Consider the following 24,667-nt stretch of genomic DNA (forward strand, 5'->3'; position numbering starts at 1 on the left):
ATTAATGTCCCACGTGGACACGTGGACAGCGCACTATAAGTTGTGGTGTGCGCTTTGCCACACTCCCGTTTCAAACACACTGCAGAACTTTTCGCGCGCTGTAGCAGTGTCCACACAGGCTGTTGCTGCGCGGCCAACCGGCACACTGTCGATTCACGCCTCAGCTTGTGCTTCAGACGTAGAGGAGCCCTTACTGAAAAAGGCAGCGAGGAAGGGTGGCCATATGGGTAAAGCACTGGACTGGGAATAATTTCCCGGCTCTGCCGCAGACTGCCTGCGCGACTGTGAACAAGTCACTTCCTCCATCTGTGCCTCAGTTCTCCCTCCGCAATACAAGAATAAATATATCTCCTTGCTCCCATCCTTTGCTTGGCTTTCCCATTTACTTAGTAAGCTCAAGGGCAGTCTCTTGCTATATGCATATCCAGCTCCTAGCACAATGGGGTCCTGATCTCAGCTGAAAACTCAGGGTGCTGCTGTAATACAAATAAAAAATAATAGCAACACTGTCCTCAGCGAGCTGGGTGAACAGAGGAAAAGCAAATTCTTGGCCTGGGAATAATCTTTTAGTGGCTCATGAGTTGGCCTTTTTGCACAGGTTTCAGAGTAGCAGCCATGTTAGTCTGTATCCGCAAAAAGAACAGGAGTACTTGTGGCACCTTAAAGACTAACAAATTTATTTTAGCATGAGCTTTCGTGAGCTACAGCTCACTTCTTCGGATGCATAGAATGGAACATACAGACAGGAGATATTTATACATACAGAGAACATGAAAAGGTGGAAGTATGCCAGCTCTGTCCACATATCCATTCAAGTGACACCATCATAGGACCTAATCACATCAGACACGCCATCAGGGGCTCGTACACCTGCACATCTACCAACGTGATCTATGCCATCATGTGCTAGCAATGCCCCTCTGCCATGTACATTGGCCAAACCGGACAGTCTCTACGCAAAAGAATAAATGGACACAAATCTGACATCAGGAATCATAACATTCAAAAACCAGTGGGAGAACACTTCAACCTCTCTAACCACTCAGTGACAGACTTGAAGGTGGCAGTTTTGCAACAAAAAAACTTCAAACACAGACTCCAAAGAAAAACTACTGAACTCGAATTAATATGCAAATTAGATACAATTAACACTGGCCTAAACAGAGACTGGGAATGGTTTGGTCATTACACTAATTGAATCTATTTCCCTATGTTAAGTTCTCCTCACACCTTCTATGGGCCATCTTAATTATCACTTCAAAAGTTTTTTTTCCTCCTGCTGATGATAGCTCATCTCAATTGATTAGACTCTTCCTGTTGGTATGCATACTTCCACCTTTTCATGTTCTCTGTATATATAAATATCTCCTGTCTGTGTGTTCCATTCTATGCATCCGAAGAAGTGAGCTGTAGCTCACGAAAGCTCATGCTAAAATAAATTTGTTAGTCTCTAAGGTGCCACAAGTACTCCTGTTCTTTTTGCACAGTTACTTTGCTCCTCTTCCAGATGAGAAACTGGGCCCGGGCTCGGACAGAGACTGTCTGAGGACAAGCACAGAGTTAATATACCTGTGTGTGAAACAGGCAAGCCAGGTTTCTGCGATCCCCACAGGACTGAAGAAAAACTGGAGATGAGGCAGCTGTCTTTTATATTCTTTTGCCGTGTGTCTGGTACTTCATGTGTCCCAAACACAAGCTTCACAGCACATGGCATGAAAAAGCCTTAGAGTTCTGTCCATAGGCATTGCCCTACACGCCTTGTTGACACATAAGGTGTATCCCCTGGCTCCTCTCAGTGGGGTCATCAAACAGGTTAGGCAGTGCTGATGCCAAGCTGTCTGTGGGTGTCACCCAGAAACATAATACAAATATCCCCTACATACCTATAACTCACAATGCAAAGCGATACACACATGTAAACAAGATTATCATACCTGGCGCAAATTATAACATTTTTGCAGATACCTCACACGGCAGATCTGGCACTATTCATTGCAATTTTATAATATTGGTAGTAATAATAATAATAAAAAAATAATAATAATTCAAAGTGTCTCACAATTCCATACAGCATCACACTAGGGGTCACCAAATGAAATGAATAGACAGCTGGTTTAAAACAAACAGAAGGAAGTATTTCTTCACACAACGCACAGTCAACCTGTGGAACTCCTTGTCAGAGGATGGTGTGAAGGCCAAGCCTATAAGAGGGTTCAAAAAAGAACTAGATAAGTTCATGGAGGATAGGTCCATCAATGGCTATTAGCCAGGATGGGCAGGGATGGTGTCCCTAGCCTCTGTTTGCCAGAAGCTGGGAATGGGCGACTGGGAATGGATCACTCCATGATTACCTGCTCTGTTCATTCCCTCTGGGGCACCTGGCATTGGCCACTGTCAGTAGACAGGATACTGGGCTAGATGGACTTTTGGTCTGACCCAGTATGGTCGCTCTTATGTTCTTATGTGCATATGTAGAGAGTTGACTGAACACGGAGATCCAGAGATCACAGCAGCTCTGTCCGAGTCAATGGGGAGCAGCCAATTGATGTCTGGGGACCTGGCCCCAAGTCCCCATCTCCCAGGACCGCTGTGGGCTCTGAACCTGCAATGGGATCTGCACAACATCACTGGGCCGTGCCATTGTATGTGTTCACTGGAACAATTGCTGAGCCAACCCCTGCCTGCCTCCTGGCCCTCCCCCACACCCGACAGAAATGGAAGGAGAGCGACTCTGGGCCCTGGGGCCCTGGCTGAGAGTAACAAACTGTCCCAAAGTGTGTGAAGGTGGTTCTAACCCCCTGGGGCATAGGGGGGCGTGGTTCTACCCCCCTGGGGTATAGGGGAGGTGGTTCTACCCCCCGTGGGGTATAGGGGGACATGGTTCTACCCCCCGTGGGGTATAGGGGGAGGTGGTTCTACCCCCTGTGGGGTATGTTGGAGGTGGTTCTACCCCCCATTGGGTATGGGGGAGGTGGTTCTACCCCTGTGAGGTATAAGGGGACGTGGTTCTACCCCCTGTGGGGTATTGGGAAGGTGGTTCTACCCCCTGTGGGGTATGAGAGGAGGTGGTTCTACCCCTGGGGGGTATGAGAAGAAGTGGTTCTACCCATGTGGGGTATGGGGGAGGTGGTTCTACCACTTGCAGGGTAAAGGTAGGGCCCTACCAATTTCACGGCTGTGAAAAACATCACATAGACCATGAAATTAGCCCTTCCCCTGAAATCTGATGTCCCCCCATTCCTAGAAGCGCTCCAGCAAAGGGGGCTCCGGCTGGGCTGGGGTAGGACCAGACTTAGCCATCCCCTGCACAGCCGCTCTGGGACAGAGGGAGACAAGACCCATCTCCAGGTGCCTCCCCCATTCCCTCTGCCCCAGAGGTTCCTGCAGCTGGAGGAGACTTGTGGAGTTGGATCTGATCTTCCTGTGCTGCTGGGATCACCCCACCACACACATAATTCCCTTTTGGGTCAGGACTCCCACGATTACAACACCCTGAAATTTCAGATTCAAACATCTGAAAATGTGAAATTTACCAATTTTAAAATCCCATGCCCCTGAAATTGACCATAATGGACCTATGCATCTGATGACGTGGGTTGTAGCCCATGAAAGCTTATGCTGAAATAAATGTTTTAGTCTGAAAGGTGCCACAAGTACTCCTGTTCTTTTTGCGGATACAGACTAACACGGCTGCTACTCTGAAACCTGTCATGAATTTAGTAGGGCTCTATATTTATGGCACTACTGAGGCACACGAGGGCAGGTTAAGGACACTCCTTGGTATTATTAAGTTTATTTAGTGTCGATGAAAAGAACTGGTTGACAGCCCCGGAGATGGGAGTGATCTTCTCAGCCACAGAGCTGGTAGAACATGGACACCTGCAATGCATGATTCCCGCACTGCTGAGATGCCTCATCTCTGTCCTGGAGGGAGCAGCTCCCAGGATGAAAGAGGAGTTCACTCTCACTGAGCCGTTCAGTCCTTGGCATCTCTGCTGAGTCTCCCAGCTAAGTTACCGCTTAGAGTCATCTGGGATGGCGTTCCCTGCCATGAGGCTATTTCTGCACTAGAAACTGGACTAGAGCCACCAACGGACTTCAGATAAGCCATCAGCTGCTTCATTCAGTGTCTAGTGAATTCACATTCAAACTGGTGAGCTGGAGCTGAAAGGTTCTATAACCCATCAGCCATTCCCCTGAGCAAAGTTCTAACTCTGGATTTCCTCCCTCCTCTGGGTTTAGTTCAGGCCCGTAATAGTCTCTCCATAGACTTTTTCTATTTAAATTCTACAATATAACAATATTTTCTTCCGCAAAGAACCATTTGCGCAACAGCTATCAATAGAAATTACAGTCCTAAACCCTTCAAAAGATTTCATCTTTCCAGCGACTATAGATCTATGTATGCAGAGGCTGGGTCCACCCTTTGGGCCTCTCCGAAGATTAGGATCATACAGAGCCCCAGGGCATGAACTGTAGCCACAAGGTTGAAAACAGAAACCCAGGAGCCAGTGGTTTCAGTCAGATGCCAGGCTAAAGACACAGAAACAACAGCTGGGTATAGAGAGAGAGCAGAAATGAATCAAATAGAACTAGGCCAGGTCATCACCCTGTAATGTCGGCTCAGCCAGAGGATCCCCCAAATGTGGGACAATTCCAGGAAAATCCCTTACCTAATCGGGTTCCACCTATATTTCCAACGCCTGTAAAGAGAAGAAGGAAACCACTGCATCACGTCAATGTACACACGATGCTTCTAACCGTAAGCTACTTGCTAGGAATCTGTGAGCACACATTTAGCGATAACTAGTGACTTCGGTTAATGGTTTCATCGGGGCTTCTACTCTCCCTCCACTTTGTGAGCAGGCAACATTGGCAGGAGCAAACGCCAGCTGGAAACTCTGACACTCGCATACGCCCTGTCCCTCGCCTGACTCCTGTGTGTGCACAAGCATTAGGCTCGTTAAAGGGCATGCACGTGCAGTTATTTGCACCTGCCGAGGGCAGGGGAAAGCACATGAATAAGCACAGGGAGAGGCTGTGGGTTGAAAATCTAACTCTGGATGTGCGCAGTGCTACTCCCAAGACTTTTCACTCCCTTTGGGTTCGCTCCTTTGCTGGTTAGGCACAGCCCCGCTGTGTGGGTGTCAGGGTAGAGTGCAGGGCCGGCTCCAGACCGCAGCTTCGGGGGAGCATCCGCAGGCGTGCCTGCGGGAGGTCCACCGGATCCGTGGGACCAGCGGACCCTCCGCAGGCACGTCTGCGGGAGGTCCACCGGAGCCGCGGGACCGGCGACCGCCAGAGCGCCCCCCGCGGCGTGCCGCCGTGCTTGGGGCGGCGCTAATCCTAGAGCCGCCCCTGGTGGAAGGTCTGCTGATCCTGCGGCTTCGGCGGACCTCCCGCAGGTTGCCGTGGAATTTGCGGGACCGGGGACTTCCCGCAGGCAAGCCGCCGAAGGCAGCCTGCCTGCCGTGCTTGGGGCGGCAAAATATCTAGAGCCGCCCCTGGTAGAGCGGCAGCTCCCCATGGGGTAGAGGGGGGAGATTCCTCCTCGAACTCACAGAAAGGGCTTACCCACTGCTACCCCTCGCTGGTAGTGCAGCGTATACTTTCCCTAAGGTGCACCTAAGTAACTCAGCTATCCAGTGTGTGGAGGGCAGGGTCCACCTCCTTCCCATCCCCTTCCGGATGTCCTGCTCTCCCAGGGGGGTGCAGAGACAGCCCCTGAGTCCAGCGTTCCCTCTAATTTTTCCCACCTGTGTACGGAATGAATTTTGTTATGTGCACCAGTATGGAGGTGATGTGAGGCACCTCTCCCCGCCGCGGCAGCTCTGGGGCTGGGGCCGTGGGATGGGCGCCTCTCCACTGGCTGTAGCAGGTCCGGGGCTGAGGGAGGGAAATCTCTCCTCACCACAGCCCTGAGCGCCTGCACAGTGCTTAATAGGCTGCTGCCCGGCCGCACAGCCGCACAGCTTAGAGGGAACTTAGCCTGAGACTGGCTGCTGTGTAGGAGAGAGGACTCCTTGCACACTCCCTATACCCCTATGCACCCATAAAGCCATTCAGCTTCGTAAATAGGGCCCTACCAAATTCTTGGCCATGAAAAACATGTCACCGACCATGAAATCTGGTCTCTCCCCTGTGAAATCTGGTCTTTTGTGTGTTTTTACCCTATACTGTACAGATTTCATGGGGGGAGACCAGCGTTTCTCAAATTGGGGGTCCTGACCCGAAAGGGAGTTGCAGGGGGGGTCACAACATTGTTTTAAGGGGGTCACAATATTACCACCCTTACTTCTGTGCTGCCTTCAGAGCTGGGCAGCCAAAGAGCAGCGGCTGTTGGCCAGGCCTCCAGCTGTGAAGGAAGCGCTGCCGCCAGCAGCAGTGCAGAAGGAAGGGTAGCAGTACCGCAATTCCCCCTACAATAACCTTGAGACCCCCCCAACAACTCCTATGGGGGGAGATTGTTCTACCCCTTGTAGGCTATGGGGGGAGGTGGTTCTACCCCCTGTGGGGCATAGGAGAGAGGTGGCTCACAGTGGGGTTCTCCAAAGGACTCATGGCCAGTTCCTGCTCCTTGAGCTCTATGGCTCCTGGTAGAGATTTCCAGGGGACAAGGGTTCTGAACGACTTGTCTCTACCCCTGGGGACTTTTGGGAATATTGGGGTTGGAGTCTTGAATCAAACAAGGGGGTGAACATAGGAGATATATTGTGCTTAGGTGCTTTCTATAGAGCCCATCATCGTGGTATCAGGGAACCTCAAGCCACTCCCATGAAATAGGGAACTATTATCTGTCTATGTTTCTAGATTTTAGTTTTATCCTACCACCTGTCACTGCTGTATCTGAGCACCTTCCATGTAAAATCAACAATAGCAAAATCTCTGGCACTGCTCCCTTTTCAGGGTAAAGCCTCTGCTTGAGGTAGGGCATTACTATCATAGTGCACAGATGGGAAACTGAGGCACAGATCGAGGCTGAGTGACTTGCCCAAGGTCACACAGAAAGTCTGTGGCAGAGCAGGGAACTGACTGTAGGTCTTCACGTCCTAGACAAAGTCCCTAACCATTGGACCATCCTCCTTCTTCTCTGAATTGTCTCCAGTGGTACAGTTTGTGACACATGCAGTATACGTCTGTTTACTGGATCAGCTGCGATGCATATGGCTGGGGTACCCACATCCCACTGAATTCTGAGAATTCTGTTTTGGTCTCTCCATAGGACAATCCCAAGATGCCCTGTTGGGATTTTGAAACCTGGTTGTGGTGCCCCCCAGCGGATGGGTACTGTGGCCCCACCATCCAAGCTCTTGGCTTATACAGCAGATGAACAACGCTCCCATCCATGCACATGGAAACAGCGTTGTCAGAAGCTGCTTTTGGCAGAGCATACGCTCCCCTCCACGCAGCTGTCATGCAGGAGGTGGGAATGCTTTTCCTTCGACTTCCATGGATCTACACCTGCTGACTTCATAATATCAATCCAGAAATTACTGATCACACGCTAAGCTCTGTACGAGCTCCAACACCCTTTTTTTTAATTAGAAAAAGCTCATAGCATCCTGAAAGTAAAACCCAAAAAGAATACCCCACCCCCCCCAACGCTATATACTGTGAAAGAGCTGTGTTTCGAAGATAGAGAAATTAGCCCTAAAGAAAGCAGAAAACTGCAGGAAATTGAATTTGAAAACCAGTCTGTTTCCTTTCACACTGATCTCAATAAAAAAAACCACCCAGCAAATGGCACAAGGGATGGAAAAACCTGTCTGATCAACTCGCTAAAGTAAACATGCAGCCTGCAAGTTGGAATCTGAATGAACTAACCTTCACCTACAATGGGGAAAAGTGTTTTCTTAGGAACCCTAAATTTGCATGAGGACCTGATGTGAATCCAACTATGAGAACTGAATCTACCCTCTGGGTAGGGACAAGCCGCAGGACACACCCAGGGAGAGAGCTTAGCTGTGCTCTGAATGCATCGAGAGCGTCATTCAATCAAGTCTCACCACGCACCTGAGGATACAAACAAGCGAGACCCATCTAGTGTCTACAGAGGTATTTACGTGGCTCTCCTCTCCGTGATGTTAGAGGCCCTTCCCATCACCTCACCTCTACAGGTGGGGAACAGAGGCAGAGAGAAGAGGGAGTTTTTTGTCCCAGGTCAAACACATTGTCTGTGGCAGACTCATGAACTGCAACCAGCTGTCTCCTGAGTTCCAGCTCGGTGTTCTGTCTGCTAGAACATTCTGCCCATGGGACATCACCCAAAAGCACCGCTCAGCTCAGGGGTGACCCCGCAGAGACCCCCTGACAGAAAATTGGTTCCACCTCCTCCCTCTGAGGTCCAGAGTCCCGCAGCCCTGACTGCTCGTTAACTGTACCAAACCGAGCAAAACTGGGCTCAGCGCACCCCGGCGGCCTCCTCCATACATTGGTTCTGGGATCTCGCTCTCCGCTTTTCCATGCACCTATTCAAAGGCCTGGGAAAAGGACTGTTCTGGTTTTCACCCACGTACTGGAATGGGAGGTTCTGTCAGGGGATTGATAGGGTCCTAAACTGGCAAGAAAAGACCTTGGCTGCTTTAAGAAGGCCTGTGCTTTCAGGGAATACAGCTACAGATAGAAACAGAAATTTACTTCCCAGCTGTCCTTCTGGTATATTTATTCCTAATACGGTTGCTCACTTCTAGTGTTAAATAAGGGCTTCCTCTCTCATGGCTCTGCTTCCCCCCAGGAAGGCATCAGGCCATATTTTGCCATCCACACAGAGAAATGCCCATCAAAATCACTGGGCAGCTCAGCATAATGAATTGATGGCCCATGATGCTGTACTGATGACGCTCTGGGACAGCACAAACTCAGACATGGGACTTCACTGCAGGAGGAGCTTAGGAGAGGGAAAGGGCCCTTTAACCAGATGTAAGTGTCTCCAGTGTCTACGGTTGCACTGCATCCTGGGTCTGTAGGGGATGTTTAATCCCTTTCTTTGGGGCTCTTCTAAAAGATTCCACAGAACCCCCCACAGGTCCCTCCTTCCCTCTCCTGCGGGAGCCTTGGTTTCTGATGATCAGTCCCTTAGTGATGCTGTGGCTATTTCTGTGACTGCAGGGAGGACTCCAGCTAGAGCATTGAGGACAATTATAGCCTGTTCCGGGTACCAAGTGAGAACTGATCCTGTCCGTTCCCACCAGCTCGCTAGTGCGTCCCCCAGTACCCGCCAACATCCCTTCCTGTGAAATGCCAGGGACCCTCTTGGTCTCACTCCTGGTGATTATGTCCTGGTGCATCCCTCCTGGACTCAGCTCCAGCCTGTGATACGTGAATGTGAGTGTCACTTTCTATGGTGTCCTACACAGAGCAAAAAGGATCCAGACCCCAGGCTGGTGTTTGTGCATCTTCGCTGGCACAGCCTGTCTTTGATGAGAACCTGTTCTCCCGGGATCGGGTGTTCACCCCACACAAGCCCTGAGCAGGTTAAGGTGGGCCAGGAGGGGCCAGTTGACCTCAGATGCTGCATCTGGAAGGGAACCAGGGACTGACAGGGCCTAATGGCAGAGGGACATAAGAACGGCCGTACCGGGTCAGACCAAAGGTCCATCTAGCCCAGTATCCTGTCTGCCGACAGTGGCCAATGCCAGGTGCCCCAGAGGGAGTGAACCTAACAGGCAATGATCAAGTGATCTCTCTCCTGCCATCCATCTCCATCCTCTGACAAACAGAGGCTAGGGACACCATTCCTTACCCAGCCTGGCTAATAGCCATTAATGGACTTAACCACCATGAATTTATCCAGTTCTCTTTTAAACCCTGTTATAGTCAAAGCTGTGGGAGGAGCTGAGATAGCCGAATAAGCCAGGAAGTGAGCGCAGGAAGGGGGCTGCAGGGAGAAGGTCTGTCTGTAATCACTGCCAAGAGGGAAAGGGATTTGGATAGGGACAAGGTGGAGATCCAGGGGGACAGTAAGCCCTGGGGACTATACAGGGACCTGGCCAGAGGGCTGACTCATGAAGAGGGCACACCCCAGGTCATGAGCGAGGGTGGGGGACACACAGCAGGGTGCCAGAGGGGGTGAGAGCTAACGCCCAGACCTAGCCACAAGGAGGTGCACTTACAACCCTGTCCACCCTCTAACCAGCTCCGTGTGTGCCCAGGGGCTCCTACGCATCCTTCCTCCTCCAGCTTCTCTATGATTCTGCATCGCATGTCTCTCTTGGATATTTGAGTTAATACGCAAGCTCTCTGTCCTGGCTAACAGACGAGGAACCCGAATTCACAGCAACATGCCCACGACACAGATGGCGCAATAGCAGAAGGACTCTGCTAGGAGGGTCAGCAATGCAGGAGAGGGATAATTCCATGGTCTGAGCATTAGCCTACTAACCCCAGGACTGTGAGTTCAATCCCAGAAGGGGCCATTCAGGGGTCTGGGGCAAAAATCTGTCAGGGGGTTGGACTAAGTGACCTCCTAAGGTCCCCTCTAACCCTGATATTCTATGATCCGTCTGCTATTGTGATAGCAGAACAGCCCTCCCTTCTTCAGGTCTTTCCCCCTACAGGGTCTCTACCATCCCTTCAACAGCAGGGATTTTATCCTTCCTTCCTGTTAGGGTGACCAGATACCCCATTTTTATAGGGACAGTCCCAATATTTGGGGCTTTTTCTTATATAGGCTCCTATTACCCCCTCACCCCATCCCTATTTTTCACACTTGCTGTCTGGTCACCCCACTTCCTGTTGGCTGCTGGTAAGGTTGCGGGGGGTCTTTGCCACCCTGTTTAATTGGCCGAGTGTCCTGAGAACCATATTCTCCTCTCAGCGAGTCCCCCATTTAGTATTCAGGGGGCTAGAAGTTCTCCTGTCTTTCTTCCCAATGGGAACCACCCTGCCACCATACACGGAGGTCATCTGTTCTCTGAAACTGGGCATTGGCCACATGTGGCGAAACCAGAGACCCTGGGAATTGCCCCCTAGGAAACGTGAATGGAATTTCATTCCCCTCCAGTGTTCTGCAAAGAGCCCGGGAGACGGCTTGCATCATGCACATGGTCTTAGAGAGGTGTGACTCTGAGCTACTGTGGAGACACCTGGAAAATTCGTTAAAGAATGAGCCTGTATTTAATTTAAAGCCGGTGTCCCTGGTTACAATGGGCGTAGCACTCGCAGATTAGTCACACCTGAGCAGCAAAAATCTCCCCAGCCCAGGGAAGGGTCACAAAGAGAAGGCCATCCTTGATTGTAGGTGCTTTGTTTTTTCTCCGTTGAGGTGTGAACCATTTGCCCAAGCACGTTGGACAATGAGGAAATGAGCGGTGATGCGGAGGGAAGTATCTGAGAGCACAGCATGATGGGGACAGGTAGACAAAGGAGGGGCATTTATCACAAATATCAGTGCCATGACTCAAAGAACCAGCTGGACCTGAAATGACAGATTTACCAGTGAAACCTCCCAGCCTCTTGCGGTTGATGAGATAACTGAAATGGGCTATAAAGCACCCCAGGAGGAGGTGTCTTGTATTCTCTGTGCTTGGCTCACCCTCCGAAGATGAAGGCTTTTCTGGTCATCCTGCTGGCTGCCGTCCTGTGCACAGAGCCAGGTAAGACATCCAGGAGATTCCTCCGTACCCCAACCCATCTCCTTACCACCAAGATAAACGGCTCTGGGAGTGGCTGGAGAGATCTTTAGGATGTGTTTGCAGCAAAGAAAGAACTACTGAAGTCACTGGCTCCAGCTCTAAATATAGTGTATTGGCATTCTCCTGGACCACTCGATGGTTGATCACTTGATGATTACCTGCTCAGTTCATTCCCTCTGAAGCACCTGGCATTGGCCACTGTCGGAAGACAGGATACTGGGATAGATGGACCATTGGTCTGACTCAGTGTGGCTGTTCTTATATTCTTATGGACAGCAGACTGGTCCGTATGAGGATAAAGATGGTCCTCTGCATTCCTGATGGGAGTTTATGTGCTTGGGATTTGATATGAGTGCTCATATCTATCTATCTATCCACACTCCCTCCATTACCCCAGTATCTGAATACCCCGCTACCTTTCTAATCTTTTTTTTTTATGACTTTCCCCTGCCACATACCACAGGAGGTTTCCGTTTACTGGCAGGTTTTCTTACTGCTTGGAGCGGTGTCACTTTGGAAACCAGTGAGATGCCTCAGGGGCTTATTGTGAGAGGGAGTTTAGAGACGAGCAACAGAATGAATGGGGAGGAAAAACTAGACTGTCTGGCTTCTCTAAGTCATAGCCAAAGGGGGCAGGTGACGTGCCCACAGAGATGTGTGGGAGAGGAATGATTTGAGCTGGCACAAGAGGGTCTGGCTGAGCATACTGAGATGGAATAAGAAAGGGAAAATTTAGGCTGAAAAGCTGGAAAAAGCATCCTGCCAGACTTCTTGGGCTGTGGAACAGCCTCCCAAGGGAATGGGTGTTAGGCAAATTATTTGGGTCTTTTATAAGCATTTGGGATAATACACTAGAAAATGTTCAGTAAGAACCATCCTGCCATTCTGGGTGATGAACTGGGCAATCTAACAGAGCACGTGCAATCCTCCAGCTCTGCACTCTGGAGCCTGGGTTACAGCTGGGAGAGACATGGGAGTCTGAGCACACTGGGGCGGTCTTTGGTTTATTTGTTTGTGCAGCTGCTAGCGCACTGGTGCTCTGATCCTGACAGGAGCCAGTCTGCGCTTCGGCCACATTGTTATTAATAATCATCCTCGTGCCACGAACCCTGCCGAAGGCACAATGTCAGGCCTGGATGTTGCCCTAGATCTGGGAATTCTGATCCCCTTGATCCGAGCCTGTGAACCAAGGGGACCAGTGCAAAGTTGGCATGAGATTAGATCGGCTTCCTGGATTAATTTTATCCTGGAGGGCATCCCCTTAGTCCTGGGTATAATTGACACCCTCTCCCCACCACACACACAGAAGAACCATTACAGGTTATGGAGCTTGAGAAACTCACTTGGCATGCGTGGGAAGGGGGAATGAATTCCCATCTCAGATCCCATGGGGACAGCTGCTCCCAAGGGGTTATGGATCCCCCAGGGAAGGCCACATGGGAGTCCCACCTAAGGAGCTGGCTGAATCAATGTATCTCCCCAGGCACCCTGGGTATGCCCCGGCTAGCCAGCCTCGCCTGGGAGCAGGAAGAACTTTATGCCACTGGGCTTCCCCTCCACTGGTGGTTGAGCTGGTGAATCAAAGCCAAGACTGGGAAGGGAAGCCGCATAATGGAACTTCCCTGAAATTCTGCACCCGGAGAGGAAGGATGGTCTGGTGGCGAGGGTGCTAGACCTGAGTTCAATATTTTGCTCTGCTACAGGCATGTTGGAGCTCATCACCTGGCCTCTCTGTGCCTCCGCTCCCCATCTGTAAAAGGGAGATAATGGGGTGCTGTCAGGGCAAGTGTATGCGAGGTTACAAGGTGCTCAGACACTGTGCTAGTGGGGACCAGATAAGTGTCTAAGCTAGATCAAGATGGAGGCAGTGAGCTAAACCCACAAGAGTTTGTGCATATAGACTTAAGCAGGGCCAGATTTAGGGCCAGGCTCTGGGCTCGAGGGGCTGTTTTTGTTGTTAGCAACAAAAGGGAAAATAGAACGTTTGAAGTAAAATGTTTCAGGGATTCCGTATGTGGCCTCATTTTTCACTAACCTCCTAGAATGTTCTGGACCTTTGTAGAATCTCGTGGAACCTTCCAGATTTTCAGAGAACTACATTTTCCTCGAACCTCCTAGAATGTTGTCACCACGCCCTCATGGGTATACAAGGGGCGGGGCGCCGCCAGTCGGTCAGAGAGATGGGCTCCCAATGCTCAAAAAAATAAACTATTCAAAAGTTTAACAAATGGGGGGGGGGGCTAGGGCTGGTAAGGTGGAAGCTCCAGCCTTCTAGTTCCCCATTGAGAGTAAAGCAGGTATGTTAATTGCAAGTCCTCATGCTGAACACACCTGCTGTGCTGTTGGGCATTTCACAGAAAATCAGGCATGTCTCCTCCCAACACTTCTGGGAGGTAGGTAAGCGATTCCAGCCAGCGTAGTGCTGAGCAACCAGGTACAACGCAAGTGTGTTTTTTTAGGCACCTAACTCCCATCAATAGCTACCTAAGCACCACTGAGGATCTGGGCTTTAAACTGCGAATGTCTGCGCTTGTGTCATTGCCTTTGTTCAGTGCACTTCACCGTGCTGTGGAAATGTACAGCGTTGCGTCACGCTCCCCCAGGGCCTTCACACACGCCCGGGCGTATGAACCCTTTCAATTCACCCAGGACCACTCTACCCACTGGGATTCATTTCCAGAGGGAGATGAAGGGTGTGTACAGACTCTGTGCTCGAGGGGGTTGCCAGAGAGCTGGTGTCACAAGTCACAATGCTGTCACACGAACATTGGATCAGTCTACACCTTTTGGGCCTTCCTCCATCCATCCCTGTTAAATTAAACATTGATGTCCGATTGTAAATTACTACCATAGCTCTCGGGGGCTCCAATCAGGAGCGGAATGCCAGGGTGCTCGGTGTTACCCAACATTTTGGAAGAAATGGTCCATGTTCTCATTTACCAATAATCATCATCAGCATTAATAAACTGTTCTCTCCTTGATAGTCCTTATTCCTCAAACTATTTAGAGGGAACCTGCCCCAACCCCTCCAAAAATTTCCCATCTCCTGCCCCCTTCCTACACACGACTGTCTGGGGTGTGACCCACGGTAAAAATGGAGGGAGGGTCTTTTAAGCCACGGTTGACACTTCAATCACCCTGTCTGCTTGGTAGTGCGCATGAGACTGCCCGTATTGCATTCCCTTCTAACCCCTTTTCCTCTCCGGCAGGTGGTTCTTTGAAATGTTACACGTGCAAGACGCAGCTCAGCAACTCCAACTGTCTGACGGAGATGACGTGCGCCAACAACTCACAAATGTGCAAGACGGATGTGATCAGTAAGACAAAGTCCCAGTTTGGTATCAGACACTGAAGGGGCTGACACAGAGACATCCCCCTAGGATGTGCGAACAGATCCCCTTCCATTGCAGCCTTTCTGAGATTCCTGTCCAGGGGCCGGGTCTCTTAAAGGCACGGTGCGCTACAGGAGGAGAAATGCTGACTGGGAGTGAGTGGGGGCAAAAGGCGTTCACTTTATTCACGAAAGGCAGAAAGCGAACAGTGATGCGTAGTGCTGATGGTGTACACTGCTTTCCTGCAGCAGCCTCTCTGCAGAAACCACTTCTCCCCCAGTGCCCAGAAGAAGGTGGTGTTATATTTATATTGTAAAACCCAACCCATTAGGGTGTACCCCTCTTTGCCCATCTGGAAGTCTCTGAGCCAGATCCTCAGCTGGCATAAATCATCACTGCTCCATTGATGTCAACGTGTAGGGAGCCCAGGGACACTGAAAGCAATTCTAGCTTTAGAAATTACCTGTTGGAAGAACACTAATATCCTCTGTTAACGCTTTCTTTCACACAAAACTTCCCTGGGTTAGACAGGAAGGCTGTATGGTTTAGTGGTTAGAACAGGGACACTGGGAACCAGGACTCGTGAGTTCTGTATTGCTGGCTCTTCCGTTAACTCAGCAGGCCAGATTTGGTAGTGAGGACTTCACTCAGAGCTGGTCTACACTGGGAGCTTACATCAGCCTAGTTACATTTCTTGAGGGTGTGAAAACACCTCGCCTCTGAGCACAGGCACGGGAACAAGGGGTGCGGCAGGTGCCGCAGCATCCCCAGGTTTAAAAGTTTGCTGGTGCTGTCAGAACGAAGCAAGCGTTATTTCAGGATTCTTGAAAATCCCAGAGCTGCGCTGCATCCATGTGGTGAGAGCAGGAATTGCGCTTTTCCACATTGCTTTTGAAGACACATAATTTACAGTTTCGTTAGCTGACTTTCAGCATCCCCAGTATAAAAAGGGTCCCAGTGCCTCTGGGAGACGTAGCTATACCGATCTAAGCCCTAGTGTAGACAGCTCTGGGCTGATGGAAGAATTCTTCCAGCAACCTAGCCACCACCTCTCAGGAGGTAGATTAACTACAGTAACAGATGAATTCGTCGTGTCAGTGTAGGTAATGTCTACACTGTCACCTTGTCTACACTAGAACTTACTTTGGTATAACTTATGTCGTTCCGGGGTGTAAATAATCCACATCCCTGAGCGATGTAGACAGCGCTGTGTCAGCGGGAGAGCGTCTCACGCCAACATAGCTACCGCCTCTCGCGGGCGGTGGACTCATGAAGAGCTCTCTCCCGTCGGCTTCGAGCCTCTTCATCAGAAGCCCTACGGCGGTGAGGCTGCAGCGGGCACCTGCACGGCTGTAACAGCTGTAGTGTAGCTGTAGCCTTATCTCCCTGATGTTATCTTAAACTCTCTTAGACCCACTTTCATTAACGTACCTATGTGCAAGGAAGTCTGAGCTTTTGTACCTGACACACTGAAGGGCCAAGAAAAAGTTTGTTACACCATCTTATAGTGTCCAGCTCTGAATTTGATCCCCTGTGTGTCTCTGGGCAAATTGCTTTAGCCCCTGTATTACTCCACTCTCCCATCTGTAAAATGGGGATACCAAGACTCCATTAACTCACAGGGATGTCGTGAGGCTAGACGTGTTTATAACAGAGGAGCGGGACTGTCCCAGGCTCTGTGATTGTACAGTGCTTGCCACAACGGGGTGTGCCGAACCCTGCACGGGGTCTCTGGAGTTATAATAATAATGCTTTGAAATCCTTGGCTAAGTGCGCTATAGAAAGGCAAAGGGTTTGTTATACTATGATTCAAGCAAACACGCCCAAGTAAACGGGATTTTTTTTACAAGCCAGTTCTCCCAAGAAACGCCACCTGCTTTATGTTCTTTCCCTTCTCTTTGCCACTCCTTTGCCTAGGCTCCTTCTAGTGGTCGCCGTTATGAACTGCCTCGGCTGATTCAATTCAGTGAGACTTGGCTGGGGTCAGGGCCGGCTCCAGGGTTTTTGCCGCCCCAAGCAGCAAAAAGAAAAAGAAAAAGAAAAGCCGCGATCACGATCAGTTCTACCGCTGCCGCTTCAGTGGCAATTTGGCGGCTGGTCCTTTGCTCCGAGAGGGAGTGAGGGACCCGCTGCCGAATTGCCGCCCCTCACCGTTCGCCGCCCCAAGCAGCTGCTTGCTGGGCTGGTGCCTGGAGCCGGCCCTGGCTGTGGTAGTGTTTTAGAATTAGCATTACCAGATAGCAACTGTGAAAAAATGGGGCAGGGGGTGTGTGGTAATAGGCGCCTATATACGAAAAAGTCCCCAAAAATGGGACTGTCCCTTTAAAAAGAAGACGGATGGTTGCCCTATTTAGAATCCCTCGTGCAGGGGTTCCCAAACTTTTGACTAAGGCGACCTACCAGCTGCATGTTGTCTCTTTTGGGGAACCCACCATTACAGAGAGAGAGAGAGAAACACAAAATCAAGTGATTTCCACACTGCTAGCACCCCTCCTCAGCCCCCTGCTGCCGCTTCCCTTCCCCTCCTAGACCAGCCCGGCTCCCCAAGCTCCCTGCTCGGCTCCCCCCAGCCCTCCTGCTCTCGGTCTCTGAACAACTTGTGCAGTGGGGGGGCTGAGAGCCATTGAACCAAACTGGTAAACCCTGGATATGACGGAAACCACTTCAAGCCGGGGGGGGCGGAGCTCCCCACTATCCCCGCTCGCAGCCCTAGTTCTAGCACCGATGCCTAGGGTGAGCAGATGTCCCGATTTTATAAGGACAGACCCGATTTGGGGGTCTTTTTCTTATATAGGCTCCTATTACCCCCCCACCCCCTGTCCCGATTTTTCACACTTGCTGTCTGGTCACCCTGCCTGTGCCTCTTGTGAATAGAGCCCATAGCAGGGCTCCTGCTCCAGCCCTGTAGTTCAGGCTGTAAGTGAGAGCGGAAGACAAGCTACAAGGGAACAGAAGAGCCCTCCAGGCTGTTTCTGTCCTAGGAGAGATTAGCCTCACCCTCTTCAAGATCCTTTCATGTCTGTGGGCGAGGGGAGGGGCTAACTGAACAGCCCCCACCACAGAGCTCCCTCCACAATCCCGGTCTTCCCCTCCGTCAAGGCGAGAAAATCACCCCTGTCTCCATCCCAGCTCCCCTCCTGGGCCGGGCCCCCGAGTCCCATATTCTGGTCTGCCTGGGAGAGACGGTGATCCTGCCTCCCACACCCCCCCGCTGCAGCAGCTCCTGTCCCGGGGGCTGGGCCTGGCTTCCAGCTCCAGGCGTTGCAAACTGGCGCATGAGGGTTGCCGTGCCGGTCAGGTTTGGCCCAGCCACCCCTCTGTCACCGGGCCCCCAAACCTAAGTGGTGCTGCGGCCCCAGGCACCAGGTCGCAGTGCCACTCGCTCAGATTTGGCCCGGCGCCTCCTCCATCATAACAGATGGGAATGGGCCAAACCCAAGTAGTGGTGTAACGCCCGTGCACCAGGTCATACCACCACTCGGGCTGAGGGGCCTCTCAGGTAGGGGGCCCAGGGCAAGCTACCATTTTTGCCCCCACCTCCTTCTGGGTGGCCCTGGTGGGGGGGGGAATACTTCTGGGGCATGCACGGGGCAGGGATTGATGTGGGGGGGAGGGGCAGTGACAGGCAACCCACATAAACCCTTTCCACGGCCCCCCGCCCAAAATGAAACCCTTTTGTCTTCCTTCCAGACGTCGTGGGCCTTTTCAATGTCATCAACAAGGAGTGCGCTACGTCGTGCGAGACGCGCTTCCAGGACTTCACCGTGGGAAAGCAGAACGTTTCCTGCTGCAATACCGACCTCTGCAACCGCAACGGGGCGGGCAGCGTGAGCAGCAGCTACGCCGCCATGGCAGCAGGGCTTACCGCCAGCGTCCTCTGCGTCCTTCTGAGGAACGGGCTGTGAGGCGTGGGGAGGAGGCCTTCGGCCTGGCAGAATCCTGGCGCTTCCCCACTGCAGCTAGGATGCTAACCACCGGCCCCAGCTTCACACTCAGCTCTGTCTCGCACGCTTATAGCTGGCTGCCGATGCCTCCCTGGCAAGATCTTTGTTCCTACTGTTAATTGAGAATAAGAAAGAGTGTGTGTGTGTGTGTGTGTGTGTGTGTGTGTGTGTGTGTGTGTGCGCGCGCGCCTCTGAGAAGGACGCACTGCTCAGCTGATGCATTTGTTGCTCCATCAAGTGCACATCCGTGTGTGTGTGTTTGTGTGCCAGAGACACCGATTTTGGCAGACACACATGCTTTGTCACTGTTGTCGGGAGCATGTGTGTTATGTGAGATTCCCTTTACTGTTGTATAGCAAAGCAGAAGGCATGAATTGTACATACAGAACAGCTGGAGCCCTGGCCCGTGACGCTGGTTCCTAGGTGTGAGCACTGTACAAATAATAAATGATAACAATAAAGGAAGGGAAGCCTTGGCGTGTTTGGGGGCCCCCGTACCATGCACACCGTGTCTAATCAGCTTCTCAGCTGTCCCACTAGGAAAAGAAAGACCTACACTTGTCAGCAGCCCACCAGCCGTGATTTCTTGTTAACTCCTTCCATGCTGCTCTCTTTCCCCGACCCAGGCCAGGCCCCTGGAGACATTTTCACCTAGAGTCAACCCAGCACTAGGATTGTCTGCAGTTGTTCCCCTTGTCTGCTGTTCTGAGTGGTAGTCGCACCCTCTGAAGCCACCCTCCCTTGGGGTCTTTGATTCTCTCTCACTATGTATCCTCCAGGCTACTCCCTGGTACATGTCTGAAGGCGGAGACGGGAACAAGCTTTGCTGCATGGCTGATGAGGTGTTTCCCTTGAAGCAGCTCCGGGGTTATGCACTGTACAAGGAAGAGTAGAGATAGTCAACAAGCAGGTGCATATTTTCCACCCCAGCTGCTTGATTTCTGAGATACACACGCACACGCCCAATACCACTGGCGAGCTCCAGGGGGAGGAGAAGCCAGGGCTAGAAAATCACTAACAGAACCCAGAGAAGGGGAGATACAGAGACTTGTCTGGACGGACTCTGCCTCAGTGAGATGTTCTCAATAGCACTCAGGAGCAGAGAGGAGATCCTGTCTAGGATCATCACAATATTTCCCCCTCTCAGGACTGGCCCTGGGATTTCTGGGAGCCTCTGCAAAATAGCCCACCTAGATTCCTCCCTCCTTCCCGGGGATCGTGGGAATTTCCCCTACCTCCCAAGCACATCCATGCCACCTCCTTGCTGCCTGGGAGCTCCCATTCAGGCCCTGGTGGCTCTCTCCTTCCCTCACATGTTTAAGGCTCTGTATTATCTAACATCCCTCCGAGTTTAAGTGGCAACTTCCTCCACAGGGAGCGACTCAGGGCGATCTCTGGCATAAGAGTCCATCCTCACTGACAAAACCTGTTTGCCTGCCCACACCTACCAGAGTACACAGGCAGCTAGCTCAGAGGATTGTGGCTGGTTTGCATAGGATGCAGTGCATTTAGGAGCAAGGTTAGCCTCCTTACATAGGTGTGATGAGGAGGTCCCAGCTACTCATCCGCTTGTATTAGAAGACTCTGGTAAAGGCAGGCGATTGAGCAGCAAGTTGGTATATGCAAGGGGGTTCTTTGGTACTTTTGGTTCCCCCAAGGATCTATTCTGGGACCTGTGCTGTTCAGCATATTCATAAATGATCTGGAAAAAGGGGTAAACAGTGAGGTGGCAAAGTTTGCAGACTATATACAGGTTTCAGGGGGGTAGCCGTGTTAGTCTGTATCAGGAAAAACAACAAGGAGTCCTTGTGGCACCTTAGAGACTAACAAATTTATTTGGGCATAAGCTTTCATGCGCTATAACTATATACAATTAATAGATCATATACAATTACTCAGGACACTTAAGTCCAAAGCTGATTCAGAAGAGTTACAAAGGGATCTCACAAAACTGGGTGACTGGGCAAGAAAATGGCAGATGAAATTCAGTGTTGATAAATGCAAATCGATGCACAATGAAAAATGTAATCCCACCTACACCTACAAAATGATGGGGTCTAATTCGCTGCTACCACTCAAGAAAGAGACCTTGGAGTCATTGTGGATAGTTCTCTGAAAACATCCACTCAATGTGCAGCAGCAGTCAAAAAAGCTAAAAAAAAATGTTAGGAATGGTTAGGAAAGGGATAGATAGTAAGATAGAAAATATGATAATGCCACTATATAAATCCATGGTCTGTCCATATCTGGAATACTGTATGCAGATCTGGTCCACCCCCTCTCAGAAAAGATACGGAAAAGACATAGCGAAGGGCAAAAAAAATTATTAGGGTATAGAACAGCTTCTGTACTAGGAGAGATTAAAAAGACTGAGATGGTTCAGTTTAGAAAAGAAGTGACTAATGACAGAGGTCTATAAAATCATGAGTTGTGTGGAGAAAGTGACTAAGGAAGTGTTATTTACCCTGTCACACAACACAAGAGCCAGGGTCATCCAATGACATTAACAGGCAGCAGGTTTAAAACACTCAAAAGGAAGTATTTCTTCACACAACGCACAGTCAACCTGTGAAACTTGTTGCCAGGGGTGTTGTGAAGGCCAAAAGTATAACTGAGTTAAAAAAAGCTCTAGCTACGTTCATGGAGGATAGGGCCATCAGTGGCTAGTCCCTAAGAGGGTCAGGAATGCAACGCCATGCTCTGGGTGCTGCCTCTGACTGCCAGGAGCTGGGACTGGACAATAGGGGATGGATCACGCAATAAATTGCCCTGCTCTATTCATTTCCTCTGACGCATCTGGCACCAGCCACTGTCAGAAGACAAAATACTGGGCTAGCTGGACGACATCCGTTCTTATGTCTCATTGGAAGCAGACATTGCTAAGTTCTAAAAACCTAACTCTGAGCACTCAGACAATAGACTGGGTGTCATGGCCCCTACTGAACTCAATAGCAAAACTCCCACGCACTTCCCTGGGGTCAGGCTTTCACCCACCGTGAACAACTCAATGAAAGCCTCTCACCAGCCACGGTCAAAACCCAAACCTACTATGACGGGTGTGATAGAAACCGTTACAATGCCATGCCACGCCGTGGTGCACCTCCAGCTGCAATATTGGGTTGAGGTCTGATCAGAATGTCACCAAAAAAGTCGCAGCAGATATAGAGGAGATTCCAAGACAGGCTCTGACCACGATTAAAAGCCCGGAGAGATTTCTGTATGAGGAGACACTGGGAAGATTAGAACCGTTTAGCAAGGAGAGGAAGCTAAGAAGAGAAGCCATGAGAGAGGTGTATAAATTAATGAATGGTCTAGAGAAGGCAGGTCGGATGCTCCTATTTACCCTTTCTCATATAAACTTTTTAACCATAAGGGGAGTTCAGCACTGGAATAGGAGTCCAAGGGAGGTGGTGGAATCCCCATCACTGGAGGTTTTTAAGAGCAAGTTGGACACACACCTGTCAGGGCTGGTCTAGGTTCACTTGGGCCTGCCTCAGTGCAGTGGGCTGGACTTGATGACGTCCCGAGGTCCCTTCCAGCCCATTTCTATGATTCTATAAGACAAGGACAACAGGACACTGATGCACAATGTACTTGCGGAACTCACTGCCGCTGTTAGAGGATCCCTGAGACCAAGAGTTCAGGAAGAGTCAAAGAATCAGACATTTACATGGATGGTCTCCTCAGTGTATGCACAACGTGCCTCCGGTGGCACATGACCAGGATTCATCTCTGAATTTGGTCTGCTGGTTGGACAATTAGCTTCTCTGGCCAGGGCCAGGTACTGACGAGGAACACAACATGAACACGGATCCATGTGAGAACTCCCAGTTACATCAGTCAGGATTAAAACAATTAGAAGGGATATAAATCCACCTGCTTCAAGGCACAAGCCAGCCGCTAACTGACTTGTTAGGAAGAAACTTCCCCTGTGGAGCAAGGTCTCCCATCATTATCCCTTAGGGGCCTTTCGTACTTGCCTCTGAAGCAGCTGGCACCAGCCACTGTGGGAGGCAAGACGCTGAACTGGATGGACCCAGGCTGACCCAATGTAAAGTCCTGCTCAGCATAGGGGTCAAGCAATGGACACTTACACCGTTAGGAACGATCAGTGCCAGAGCTGGGCCTAGGACCCTGGTCCCCTGCATGTCTGGCCCGTGCTTTAGCCACAAGACCACGATCCATCCCCTCTGCTGCGACCCCATGACGCACATAGACCGGACTGTCTCTGTCAGACCCTGCTGCTCCTTTCTACTGGCTGCTAAAATAAAGGGGCCGATTCACATCTGACTTCTCAGGAGCCTGCAAACCAAGGCTGAGGAGGGGCATTTACTCTTCACTGCCCCGGGCCTCTGCCATTGCCCATGCTAGTAATGTAAGGACACAAAAGCCTATTTACCAGGCAGCTCGTCTGTAGCTACCACACCCTCCTGTACACAAGGCAGGACATGGGAGGTGGCCCTGTTGAGCGGCTTACAGTGAAAGAGGAAACTATGTTGTTCAACGCCCCAGATTAAGAGCCAAGAGGCCACCTGCCTTACCCTTCAAGATCTGCTCTCCATTCACGCGAGCTACTCTGTTTGCTTATGGATGAACTGTGCTTAGGGAGATGGGCCAAGGTCCCAGGCAATGGCAAATAGGAGGCAAAATCCAGCAGTTGACAGAAAGAGAAGAGGCCGTATGGGATATACAGGTGGTTGGTCAGCAGACGTTTCAGTTAGACTGAGCCCTGGGGATGAGCTCAATGGGCCCCCGGCTGCTGTTTGAGCCCTGGGGCTGAGCCCAATGCCGCCTGTAGTTCCTAGATATTCTGCTGCCCCAGTACTAGCCAGCCACGGCTTAGGTTGTAGGACTGGAGACATAATCGGCGTATGGACCGGCCTCTCCTAGCCTGCTTTCTCGTTGGGCATTCAGCACAGAGCTCTGAAGCTGACGGGGGGTTATTTGCACTTCAAGTATTTCCAGAGAGTTGCCTTTTAGTGAGTGGGGGAGCAACCTTCCTCTTTGAGAAAGAAGCCTTTTTGGCCAAGAGCCCCTCCTGGGCCTGTGTTATTGTGTCAGGACCTGCGGAGTGGCTCATCAAAGTCAGTGGCTGAGGTGGCACCTCCCTAGCAGCGGCATCATCGCATGCCCCCTGAGGGCTCTGAGAGCCACTGCTGTAGCTGTGTATGTGTCGGGGGTGCCACAGAGGCTGTGATGCCATCATCACAACTCTGATAACCCACCAATCTAGCCCCAGGGGCCGCCAGCCTTTCGTTCTTCTCCACAGCACCTACACAGGGCCTCAGGAGAAGGTGGGATCTCCGTGCAGGAAGCTGGGGGCATCTTCTGGGGCCTTTACAATGTGTGAAGGACTTAAGGAGCTCAGTCTGTCTAGCTTATCAAAGAGAGGTTCTTTTTTTAACCCTCTTACATTTTTGGCCTTCACCACATCCCCTGGTAACAAGTTCCACTGGTTGACTGTGAGTTGTGTGAAAAGTGCTTCCTTGTGTGTTTTTTTAAACCTGCTGCTTATTAATGTCATTGGGTGACCTCTCGTTCATGTGTTATATGAAGGGGCAAATAAACTAAATAAAATAAAATAACACTTTCTTAGTTACTTACTTCACACCAGTCACGATTTTATAGACCTCTTAATATGCCCCCTCAGTCATAGACCCATAGAAATGTCGGTCTGGAAGGCACCTCATCAAGTCCAGCTCCCCTGTACTGAGGCAGGACCAAATAAACCTAGACCATCCTTGACAAGTGTTTGTCT

At 50.7% G+C, this 24,667-nt stretch overlaps 1 protein-coding gene across 1 annotated transcript in view; it reads left to right on the plus strand.

Moving 5' to 3' along the window:
- LOC120397341 (prostate stem cell antigen-like) overlaps window positions 1-19,401 on the plus strand; it is a 35,930-nt gene extending 16,529 nt beyond the window's left edge. Inside the window, exons 2-4 of the mRNA XM_039523034.1 lie at window positions 11,491-11,594; window positions 14,843-14,950; window positions 18,656-19,401. Coding sequence (XP_039378968.1) covers window positions 11,491-11,594; window positions 14,843-14,950; window positions 18,656-18,870 — 427 coding nt within the window. The 3' untranslated portion in view covers window positions 18,871-19,401. The remainder of the gene's footprint in view (window positions 1-11,490; window positions 11,595-14,842; window positions 14,951-18,655) is intronic.
- Window positions 19,402-24,667: the final 5,266 nt, after the last annotated feature.

This window comes from Mauremys reevesii, linkage group 2 (genome assembly GCF_016161935.1).
Source record: "Mauremys reevesii isolate NIE-2019 linkage group 2, ASM1616193v1, whole genome shotgun sequence".
NCBI lineage: Eukaryota > Metazoa > Chordata > Testudines > Geoemydidae > Mauremys > Mauremys reevesii.